Raw genomic sequence first — 12,531 nt, 5'->3', positions numbered from 1 at the left:
GTTGTGTTTGAACCGTTTTTTTGTGGATACTAAAAGACAGCCTAGCCAGCAAAAGTTTCCAATTTTACTTAGTTTCAACGTCACCAGACATTGAAATGATATAAAAATGTGACGTTTTAGCCTGTGCAAACTCACATTGGCCGGGCCTCGGCTTTGAAAGCGACTTTTATGCATGGGATGCATTTCCTTTCACTCCAGAATTACAACTTAATTCTTCAGGTTCACGTTTATTGCAGATAAGAAACGATGTAACTTGAAACGTTGTGCCCTACTGGAGTTGGGATTAGGTTTCTGAGACTGCTTTGAATGATGACCTATAAAATTGCGTAGCCTATTGTTAAGTCACAAATATCTTGATAAAAAAGGTACATTTTTTAAAACTTTATTTCTATTCATAAGTTCAAAAGATGATTGTGTTTGGAAATTAACCAAAGATGTTTAAGTCAAGAAAGAAAGAAAAAAAGTCTGTTTTTTTACAAAACGTCAAATTTAGTAAGAAAACCATTGTTGTTGAAGACGACGACTAAAAGTGGAGAAAAACGCCAAATGTTTCCGTGATGCCAGAATTTGTCAATCCCCCGGTAGCATTTGGATTGTCTCTTTTTTATTGTGTTGTCATTGTGTTTTATATTTTTTTGTACGCTATGGCCGTATATTTTTCTTTTATTTAAATTTTTATGTTTAGATTTTAAAAGCCTGGTTGCCGAAACTGCAATGCGGAAAACATCAGGGTTTAACCACTTCCTAACAATTTTGGTGGTAGTAGCCTAGAAGTTCATTAATCGTCTCAAATACGCGTAGGCTATATGCCATACAACCCCCCACACAGGATCATTGGTGTGGTTTGCATTTGGCGATAAAATAAATAAAATGCATTCAGGTTTCACTGCTATTTTGCATTCATCAAATGCTGGCATTTGCACAACAATCTAACCTCTTAGTGTAATTTATTAAGAATGGATTTCGCTATAGTAATAGCGTCTTCAGCTTATTCAAATAGAAGGTTTCATTCATGGGCTGCATTTAGTTCAAGGTTCACCAAACATTTTCATAACGAGTTCGATAACGATGAGAACGACAATCGCTGGCTGGATACTCAATTCATGAAACTTATTGAACTGTGACCTACAACTTACAAAGGTTGTTGGGCATCAATTTCTTGTATAAACCGTGGTTGGAAACAAACGCATTTTCTTTCAGAAGTTTAATTCGATAAAATTTTTAAGGTACGGTAGCAAATCTTGAAATAAGGGATTTTTTATACTTTCTAATGTAGCCTACCTAGCTCGGTGGGCACTTTAACGTATTCTTCTGTGCCAAAGCAGTAACGCAATCATGCGTGACACCAGGGCCGAGTTTAACTGATGGGGGGCCCGGGACACTTCTAGATCGGGGGGCCCCGGTGAAATTTTTTTACAAGGTAGCTTGAAAGTCACCCACACCGTTGCTAATGCCTTTACGCCAAGCTCAGTCGCCACCTTGTGACTAAAAATTAACTTTGAAAGAAAAAAGGAGGCATTTTGCAGAAACTTTAAAGGCTGGGAAAAAATAATAATAACACAAAATCACATTTTTTCACAGTGGGGAGCCCTTCAAAATGGGGGCCCCGGGGCAACTGCACCCTCTACCCCCCTAATTCTGGACCTGCGTGACACATGACATCACAGTCATGTGACTCAGCACGTGATATTCCCATCACTTGGCAGTCCTTTTATTCTTTCGGTACGGAATTTCGCGCCATTCCTGTACAGAATTAATTTCGCCTGCAAAGTCGCTTTTCACTACGATCTGGTCTTACGTAGCGAAAGAGTTGAAAGTGGGCACTTCATAAACGTCTTTATTCACCTGATGGGGGCCACTGTAGTGGCCTTGCGCGTATTTATGGAAAAGTGAGAACGTCAATATAGTGGCCTTTCCTAGCGAAAAAGTTTTGACAGATAAACAACCCGGCTAGGTAAATTAAGAAGCGATACCAATTGTAAGATATTTTCTCTTCACTTTCTAAGTTTTGAAGTTCACGTGTTTACGAGTGATAATATATTGATAAATGCCCTTTTTTGACGGCATAGTAGCTTTCTCCTGGCGATTGATCAACCGTAATTGATGTACTGGAAAGTTGCTTAGCTTAAAACAATATAGAAAAAACACTTTATTTTGGAAAACATTTTGGTGATTTCATGTGCCCTTGCAAAACACGGTGGCTCCAAGTTTATTGTGACGTAACGATTTATTGAAATCATCGTCCCTTGGGATCTTAGTTTATCGCGTACGGAAACAACATTCCGTGATTTATGGAAAATATTGTGTTCGATTTGTTGCTTCTTTATTATAATTTGGGAACTTCAAAACATGTAAAAATTTATCTTAAATAAGCCCACTTGTGCCTGAAATATTATCAGACAGTTTGTAGCCAACGTTGGGCAAAAGTTCTGTTCATCTGTGAACTTGGGTTGTTTTGTCAGCCAGTTCGGACTTATTTAGTAAGTCGAGATTTGTAGAATTCGGGCAAGCAGCTTTAAAGAGATTGCTTCATGTGAGTACCGTACAAATTGATTGCTAATTTGTAAATTTAGCCTTTGCTACTGTATATGTTAATAGTCTGACGTATCTAAGCTGAACATATCTATCACTATCAGTTTTGTACGCGCTGTGTTCACTTGTAAAAGGGCTTACTTAATGACACAGCTTTATTGTGCATGATCTACGTATTTTCGACGTATCGTAACGCGTTAATTTCATTTGTTATAGCTGAATTGTAACCGCATTGGAATCCTGTGTAAAGAATTTCAGACTGTTGCTGTTGTCGCAATTCACCGGCTTACTTGGCAAAAATTGGTATGGACATTTTAATTATGTGGAATTTATTGCTGATTTAATTCACACTATCTGTCCGTAAAGCGCTAAAGGTCGACGCATATTCACGATGGATGTAGCAATGTAAAAAACTCACATTAATCATTATTGCCTTGTACTGTAGTTTTAGGCAAATGCGTGATTTGTGCTTTTATGTTATTTCAGAAAACGACTTCTTTGATCACACTCCTGTTCTGATCACTCGGGATTGTGGTTTGAGAGACTGTTGGCAAAAACGTCAAGTATCATTGTTATTTCGCTCCAATTTAATAAACCATTTCCATCTATATTCGACAACAGTCGGATTGCCTTTGCGGTCGAGCCTAGTGATATAGGAGAATATCACATTAGTTTTCAATTTTCTGCCGTGGGTCGGCAATAGTTTTTCTTGTTTCTTATTGCCTGTGGTAGACAATATTTAGTTTCTCGTCCCCTAAAGTCGGCACACTAGTTTTCTGGTTTCTTTTGCCTATTTCGCAAATTATTTCTAGTGTCTTTGCTGACAATCTGACCACTGTTTTACAAATTACATATCAAGAAACTGTCCCTGGATAGGTGATTTTTAGGCTTCCCATTTCTTTGTTGCTTTATTATCTTTTGTGGACTTTCATCAATATTTGTGGATCATTTCTTACCTTTTTTACATTGAAACTTTCTGCAGTAAGCAAAGATGTCTCAAACAACAGAAACTCCAATTGAGCAGGAAAATCCATCTTCTGAGGAAACCCAGAACCTTCCATCGGTTTCAGCGTCAGGTTCGCCGGAAACTCATGTCGAGGAATTCTCTCTGGACAAAGCCACGCGAGAAGACAAAAGGTTAGCTTCTTGGTTCGTTTTATGCCAGAAAGCTGCGAAAGCTAAGAGTGTCGTAGAATTTAAAAACGCTGAAGAATCGTTTCAGCGAGTTTATGACCGGCTGCTACCAATGATGGAAGATCACTTAAAAACTTTTAAATACGCAAATGATGACTTTTGCGAACTAGAGGCGATGAAGCAGGCTTGGATTCAAAGGAAATTAGACATTAGCGTTGCTCGAGCAGAACTGAGCGCCGAACCCGAGCCGCATGTCGAACGTTCAGCTTTGCGAGAAACGCCAGCGGCGAGTGTGGTGTATAGTCGCCGATCGAAGAGGTCTAGCCGCTCTCGCTCTTCCTGTAGCACGTCTGTCAGTGAAAGGCAGAGAACGGAGGCGGCACTAGCCAAGAAACTTGCCGAACTTAAGTTGAAAAACATCGAAGAAGATCAAAGACTACGGGCTGAGAGGGAAAGGTTCGAGGCCAAATTGGCTGTCGAGACAGCAAAAGCGCAGTTAGAAGTTTTGGACCAGTCTGAAGAATGCAGACGGTCCACGTCTCTAGCCAGCTTATGCGAGGACCATGTGGATTCTGGCACACCGAAGGTGCCGGACTGCCAGCCTGGTCTTGCGCTACCTGGTAGAGGGGGTGCCAGCATGCATGTGGGTCAGGTGGATCTCGGTACAGGAAAGGTGCCGGAATTCCAGCCTGACCGTGCGGTGACTGAAGTAGATAAAACTGTTCGCTTTCAGCCCTCCGATTCTGAAATTTTGCCTTGCATCGTGAAAGCTGTTGGCGAGGGCATGTGCATGCCTAAGCCAGAGCACATGACATTTTCAGGCGAGCCAATTGAGTATTGGACCTTTATTCGTCATTTCGAGACCCACTTGGAGAGTCGAGCTCACACCGATGGAATGCGAATGACTCTACTATTGCAGCAGTGCCGAGGGAAAGCCAAGCACTTAATCGAGCATTGTTCGATTATCGACTCCAGTGGAGGATACGCAGAAGCGAGGAAACTTCTGCACGACAATTATGGCGTGCCCCATATTGTCGCTAGGTCTTTCGTTACAAGGCTCATGGGAAGGCCTGATATAAAGAGCGAAGACGCGTTGGGCATGCGCGATTATTCCCAACTCTTACGTCAGTGTTCACTGGTGCTAGGGAAGCTCGAAAACTTGGGCGACCTTAACACAGTGGATACCATGGTGATGCTGGCTGCCAAGTTGCCGATGGAAACGCAGAAGGGCTGGAGGCGCCGCACTGCTAACATTATGCTGCAGTCAGGGAGACAAGCTACATTTAACGACTTTGTAGGGTTTGTGGAAGAAGAATCGAGAGTATTAAACGCTTTTGGAGGTTTACTGTGCAGGTCGGTGAAACGAGATCAAAGGGTCCCTGCCAGCCCCCGATATACCCAGAAGAGCTCTTGTTCTGCCGTTGAAGCGACGGTTGCTTCACGTCCGAGGATGGCATGCTACCTTTGCAACGGACCGCATCCAATAGGTAGATGCAATGAATTTCTGAAAAAGTCAATTTCTAATCGCAGGGACTTCATCAGACATAAAGGAAGGTGTTACAACTGTTTTAGCGACAAACACGTTGTCAGGTCTTGTGATAGACCACCGGCTTGCACAGTAACGGGTTGTGGACGTCGCCACAACACTCTGCTGCACGAGGAAATGAGACCTACTGGCTCGAGGCAGCAGATTGACTTTTCACAAAGTCCCAGTAACAATGATCGAACCATAGAAAATAGCAATAATGGCAGGCCAGCCACCATTGCTAAGTGCGAAACGCTGCCTGAGCAAAGGGATAATTTCTTTTTCTGCGTTATCCCGGTCAAGGTTTATTACGAAAATAAATGCTTGACCGTTAACGCATTTTTAGACACCGGAAGTGACACCACGTTTTGCACCACGTCACTGGTGAAGAAATTGGGTTTAAGAGGTCAGCCAGACAGAATCCAATTGACAACTGTGGGCCAAATGCCGAGATCGGTTGATTGCCGAAAATTAGATTTTAAAATTCGGCCGCTAGATGACACTGATGAGCTGGATATAAGAGAAGCGGTGTCGCTGGACGATTTGGCGTTCAGAAACAATCGTCCTTTAACAGATTCAGATATAGAAGCATGGCCTCACCTGAAGGGTATCCAGTTCCCTCACCTGGATACTGAAGAGGTCTCATTACTAATAGGCACTGACGTTCCATATGCTCATAGGCATCTGGATTCGAGGTATGGAGGGAGAAGAGATCCCTGTGCATTAAAGACTCCTTTAGGATGGAGCGTGATTGGACCCGGAATCAAGCGGGCAAACTCAAAACAGGCAATGGTTAATCTAATAAGCCAATATCAGGTACAGAACTCCCAGACAATCTTTAGGGACGTAGATTTTCCTACTTCAGTGGAGGACAGGAAGGGCCGTGATGATGACCGCGCAGATGCGGCACGGTACCTCCCTCATGACCCAGTGTTCGACCAAAATAAGTCAGACGCAGTAAAAATTGTTTCCGATTGTGTGGCCCAACACAGAGGAATTTCATTAGACAATGTATTGATGCAAGGGCCATTGTACCAGCCCGATGTAGACGAATGGAGGGAGCGGTTCCCTCAACTCTTTGAATTGCAGAGTGCCACTTTGCAACATTGTTTAAAGTCATTGCAGTTAGGTAGGGTGAGCATAGACCGACTGCATTACTTTTTCGACGCTTTCAATCAAAATTACAGCGCGATTTCGTATCCGCACTCTGTTAATGATAACTTTACAGACACCTTGAGGGTAGAAGGACGCTTGGAGAATACAGCGAGTCCTTGCAATATCAAACATCCAATCATTCTTTCGTATTCAAGTCAATCTAAAATTTCGTTTATTTTGAAGCAGAATCTCCATGTTGGTCATGCAGGAATAGCACACACTTGGACGTCTTTGCATGAGCGGTTTAACTTCTTCAAGGATTCCGCCGCTGTGCGGAAGATCGTTAGCAGCCATGTGACAACAGGAGAGCAGAAGATGACTGATCTACCTGATGTTTGTCTACGCTCTGAGAAGCTTCTTTTCAGTTCTGTCAGAATCGACTACTTCGGACCCTTCATGGTTAAGCAGGGAAGGAGCATGGTAAAAAGGTATGGATGCATTTTCACTTGCTTAACTATGAGGGCTGTCCACTTAAAGATTGCCTATGACATGTCTACTGACGCATTTCTTAACGCTTTTCGGCGGTTCGCTGCCAGACGGGGAAATCCTAAAGAAGTGTTTAGTGATAATGGCACCAATTTTGTCGGTGCACATCGCGTATTAAAGGATTGTTTGAGATCTTTACAGGACCCCAGCATTGAACAATACTTTCGACGAAAAGCAATGAGGTGGAATTTCAATCCACCAGGGGCGTCTCACTTCGGAGGCGTTTGGGAACGAATGATCCGCTCGGTTCGACGGATTCTCGATTTTATGCTCTCCAAGTTCGGCACACTGACGGACGACAAGCTGAACACCTTCATGATTGAAGTGGAAAACATCCTGAACTCACGACCGCTGGTTCCAGTGAACTACAATTCGACGGATCAACAACCACTGACACCAAATCATTTATTACGACACAATTTGGAGAGTGATCCTCCAATGCTTTCCGTGAAGGCAAACGAAAAAGACTGCTATGCGCGACGACAATGGCGAAGAGTTCATTTCCTAGCCGATGAGTTCTGGCGAAGGTGGAAAAAGGAGTATTTACCGACAATCGCTTTGAGACAAAAATGGCCAGACCGAAAATGCAACTTCGAGACGAATGACGTCGTCTTAATTGTTGACGATAATTTTCCACGACGACGTTGGACTATGGGAAGAATCATCCATACATATCCAGATAAGCACGGAGTAGTGCGACAAGTAGATGTTCGAGTCGGTACCGGCATCCTGAGAAGGCCGATTGCAAAGCTGTGTCTTATCTGCAAGCCAGCCGAGGCCTCAAATGATACTGCAATCAACGCAAATTCTGTATAGATCGAAGCAGTGCAAGAACTGCGATTTCATGCGCTTCTACGAAGCAATTGCCTGGATTTGAGGGCAAATAATAGACGCTTTGCTGATTTTATGAACGCTCTGCTGATCCGTTGCTGCGGGAACCCGATATACCGGAAGTCAATTGTGGATTGTATTTTTCGCGGTATCTACGCATTGTCGTTCCTGCATGCGGTGTGGAGACAACAATGAGTAGATACATAATGTTTCGTATCTGTGTTTTATGACTCGCTTCAGTATTGCAGCCGTAGAGTTTTTGCCTTTACCCTTCGTAATTGCGAAAATATCTTGTTCCACGTTAAAAATAGGCTTGCATAGTTTTCCTATTTTTGGAGGGAGTGTAAGATATTTTCTCTTCACTTTCTAAGTTTTGAAGTTCACGTGTTTACGAGTGATAATATATTGATAAATGCCCTTTTTTGACGGCATAGTAGCTTTCTCCTGGCGATTGATCAACCGTAATTGATGTACTGGAAAGTTGCTTAGCTTAAAACAATATAGAAAAAACACTTTATTTTGGAAAACATTTTGGTGATTTCATGTGCCCTTGCAAAACACGGTGGCTCCAAGTTTATTGTGACGTAACGATTTATTGAAATCATCGTCCCTTGGGATCTTAGTTTATCGCGTACGGAAACAACATTCCGTGATTCATGGAAAATATTGTGTTCGATTTGTTGCTTCTTTATTATAATTTGGGAACTTCAAAACATGTAAAAATTTATCTTAAATAAGCCCACTTGTGCCTGAAATATTATCAGACAGTTTGTAGCCAACGTTGGGCAAAAGTTCTGTTCATCTGTGAACTTGGGTTGTTTTGTCAGCCAGTTCGGACTTATTTAGTAAGTCGAGATTTGTAGAATTCGGGCAAGCAGCTTTAAAGAGATTGCTTCATGTGAGTACCGTACAAATTGATTGCTAATTTGTAAATTTAGCCTTTGCTACTGTATATGTTAATAGTCTGACGTATCTAAGCTGAACATATCTATCACTATCAGTTTTGTACGCGCTGTGTTCACTTGTAAAAGGGCTTACTTAATGACACAGCTTTATTGTGCATGATCTACGTATTTTCGACGTATCGTAACGCGTTAATTTCATTTGTTATAGCTGAATTGTAACCGCATTGGAATCCTGTGTAAAGAATTTCAGACTGTTGCTGTTGTCGCAATTCACCGGCTTACTTGGCAAAAATTGGTATGGACATTTTAATTATGTGGAATTTATTGCTGATTTAATTCACACTATCTGTCCGTAAAGCGCTAAAGGTCGACGCATATTCACGATGGATGTAGCAATGTAAAAAACTCACATTAATCATTATTGCCTTGTACTGTAGTTTTAGGCAAATGCGTGATTTGTGCTTTTATGTTATTTCAGAAAACGACTTCTTTGATCACACTCCTGTTCTGATCACTCGGGATTGTGGTTTGAGAGACTGTTGGCAAAAACGTCAAGTATCATTGTTATTTCGCTCCAATTTAATAAACCATTTCCATCTATATTCGACAACAGTCGGATTGCCTTTGCGGTCGAGCCTAGTGATATAGGAGAATATCACACCAATCGTTGATTGATGAAGCAAAATGCACTATCAATTCATGCACAATTTAAGTAGAATACCGTACACAATTAATTCCACACTGGCATGAGAAACTTAAGGTCCTTTTGTAAGTTCAATAATGAACTAAAATACGTAGAAAACACATCATATTACGTCACACAAGACCATGGCAGTGAAACAGGCTTTTTTATCCTTCATGATAATGATGAAAGTGTAGTGAAAAGTTATTTGAAGCAGAAATAAATGATTTCCAAGAACCAGTTTGTTGTGAAAGTATTCAATCTTGAAAAAAATCTTGAAACAACGGCAGTTTTTAAGAATTTATTCAACGTAATATTTCATTAAACTTTTCTCGCTTTCTTTGTAACGATAAGAAGATAAAAATATACCACTGATCTTGCCATAGATTAGACAAAGACGTCAAAAGCAAACAAACCAGACAGCGTGAAAAAAGACTTCAAGTTTACCGCCTTCTAGCGTCCATTATTTTGTAAGAAATTGAACAGATTTCTCCTATTGAGGTAACGGTAAAGCAACATTCAATAATGTTATTTTTGCACGTCAAACTCGTAGTAAATTTTCTCCTATTCCTTCAGGTTGACAGCGGTTTTATTGACTTCCTGAGTTTACCAATATGCCAATGTACGACAGGACGTTATGTGGGTGTGAGATTATATTGTTCATTGTATGATTGTTGACAAACATGCAAAATTATTGTCGCAACTTTCAATGTTGAGGAGAATTTTTTAGATAACATCTAAATGTTTATCTTCTTTTGCTGCGGTAATTGGTCTAATTACCCATCACTAAAACAACTGTAAATCAAAACATAAAACAGTGATATCAACACATTGTAAACATCATCCTGTGCGAAAAGGATTTACAATAGTTTGAAAATCTGCCACAGGTTATCTATACCATATCATGCTTGCATTTAAGCTGCTGCATTGTAGACCTCATTTGATGTATTAATACGAAAACTGGCTACAGCAGCGATTTGTCAAACATACACAACAGACATAAAGTAGCCTACTAAAAAAACAACAAAAAAAGAAACGGTACACATTTAAAGCATGGTTGTACATCTGCAACGAAGACAACCCCTATTGTCTCCACATTTTTATACACGGAAGACATAAAGTCTCTTCAACTCCAGCTCTCGACTTGAACCTTACACATCTGATGGAAGGATGGACTACGGAATCGATGTCGTTGTATTAAACGGTCTATAGCGTATGGCGGTCAGTACTGTATATATGATTTGAGGTTGTGCCGAGGCTTTGGACTGCGGAGTCCGGCGAAAAATATACAATTCCTCCTCATCGTATAACTGGCCGACTCCGGACACGCCAAAACCCCTCCTACTGTAGTTCATGCTTAAGCCGTTAACCGCGTAATTAATTTTTTGCAACTTGAGTTACTGTGCGCATTTTAATTTAGCGACTCCCAGCACTTTTCGTCGCACTATTACTTTGTAGAGTATTGGGGAGTCCCCAGCCCACAGCGCAACCAACCTTTGTTTTAATTTTTTTTTTGTACTTATTGCTTCATTTTATCGTTTTAATCTTTCCGGAGAAGTCGATATTGGATTATTGTTTTCTGATGTAATCGCATTATCACTGCAGGGTTAACAGTGTTCCTCGGTTTCTTCATAGCGCTGTTTAAAAAAGCGAAATTAAAAGTGCCATAAATAGCTGCGATCACGAAAACGACAATTGTCGTCTTACGCACAGCAAGAGCGACTGTCTCGGAGAATTGTTATCATACACACTTGATAGGTTAATATTTTTAGCATCACTTTGTCGTCTTTAGCTTCATTAACTGCGTCTGACCTTTGATCATTTTGAGAATTATTTTTCTTCGAATCAAAGTGGCTCATTTTGCTCAACCCAGCCATTAAAGTTTTGGATATTCTCTTCCAAACTTGACATATTTTTTTGGTCCTTCTTTTCATGTATAATCTACCAATTTCAGGCCTTACTTTTTATTTTGTGGAGCCTGGCATAAAAGTTAATTAAAAATAGGGGACTGTTTGGCTACAACGTGCATGGTTTTGAGATTTTGTTGTAGAGCAACATTATTTTATGAGCATCTGTTATTTTTGTAGGTCTTTCTTTCATTGATTAGATTTGCTGACGTAACTTCCAGAAACCACATAAAAGAATGACTTTATAGTACAAATTTCCTATTGATCACAGCGGCAAAATAAAAATTAAACAAATTGGTTTCATCTGAAAAATCGTGCCAATAAATAGCTTTCAAAAGCTTTGATCCGCAAGATTACAAACTATGGAATGTTGTTTGTGCGGCTTATTATTTTCCATAAGCGTCAAATAACCACGTAGTGTGTGAAAAGAAATTAGGGGATTTTAAAATCCAAGCCCTTTGATAGGGTGATTGTGGCGCCCAAAGAATGTGGTGATGTTTTTCGAATAACACGAAAACAACACGAATACATGTGATGAGATAATTTTTATTTCTATCCATTCAAAAAAAAATTGCGCAATGTAAGCTATAAAGACGCAAACGTAATCTACTTTAAAGGGTTTTCTGCTTTAACTCATGAACAAAAATAATAAAAGGTTTTAATAATATTTGAAAGGAGAACAAATTTATAAGAAATCATTTCAAGCTTTTCATAAAAAGCCCTTTTCTATATGAAATCATTACAAGGTAAAATCTACTGAGTTCATTTCTTCTGGTGGCGTTGCGTCACCGTTTTCATCGACTCAGTGAACATTGCGAACAGCTGCAACAGATAACGATTCTGGGTAAATTTATTTTCATACATTTACGAACGTAAATTGTCTGAAGACATTAATGACTTTATGAGCATACACCTTGCAACTGATTTATGCAACAGCAATTAGTGAGGCAATGACCTGCGCTCGAACATGAAATAAAGCTACTGGTATGGCATGCGAAATTAGCTTGCATGACATACATTGCTTTTTGATAACGGTGATGTAAGATTATATTGCTGGCTTGCCATCCTTTGAAGAACATACCTTCAATTAGCAACTGTTGTCATTTTTAAATAGTTTTTTCAATCCATGTAAAAACGATGTAAAACGAAAACTTTTCTGGCTAGGATCTGATTTACATCTTCACAAGCAGAAAGGAACATCGCAAATAAAACCTCGTTATTGAACTTTTCATTAAAAACCAAAGTGATGCGTTGCGCGATCAAAAACAATGCAGTGCAATGCAGAGCGTTTGGGAGGACCATTTGGACGCGATACCAACAAGAGGGCGGCTCCTCCAAACAAACACTTTTTTAAATAAGACATTATCGCAGGAA

The 12,531-nt window shown here is 40.4% G+C and overlaps 1 protein-coding gene across 4 annotated transcripts; it reads left to right on the top strand.

Annotated features, from left to right (window-relative positions):
- The first annotated feature begins 6,894 nt into the window (after positions 1 to 6,894).
- LOC145778620 (uncharacterized) lies at positions 6,895 to 9,326 on the top strand. 4 transcript variants are annotated; one of them, XM_082590166.1, is made up of 3 exons: positions 6,895 to 8,561; positions 8,777 to 8,863; positions 9,047 to 9,326. In XM_082590166.1, the coding sequence occupies exon 1, from the start codon at positions 7,010 to 7,012 to the stop codon at positions 7,646 to 7,648; it is 639 nt and encodes a 212-aa protein (XP_082446292.1). In that variant the 5' UTR covers positions 6,895 to 7,009; the 3' UTR covers positions 7,649 to 8,561; positions 8,777 to 8,863; positions 9,047 to 9,326. The 4 variants fall into 4 exon arrangements, with proteins under 4 accessions (XP_082446292.1, XP_082446300.1, XP_082446284.1 ...); XM_082590174.1 differs by lacking the exon at positions 8,777 to 8,863; XM_082590158.1 differs by having other exon boundaries at positions 6,895 to 8,863.
- The last annotated feature ends 3,205 nt before the right edge of the window (positions 9,327 to 12,531 follow it).

The sequence above is a fragment of the Aplidium turbinatum genome, chromosome 1 (assembly GCF_918807975.1).
Source record: "Aplidium turbinatum chromosome 1, kaAplTurb1.1, whole genome shotgun sequence".
In the NCBI taxonomy this organism is placed as follows: Eukaryota; Metazoa; Chordata; class Ascidiacea; order Aplousobranchia; family Polyclinidae; genus Aplidium; species Aplidium turbinatum.
The sequence above is the reverse complement of the archived record's forward strand: the minus strand, read 5'-3'. Positions and strand labels throughout refer to the sequence as shown.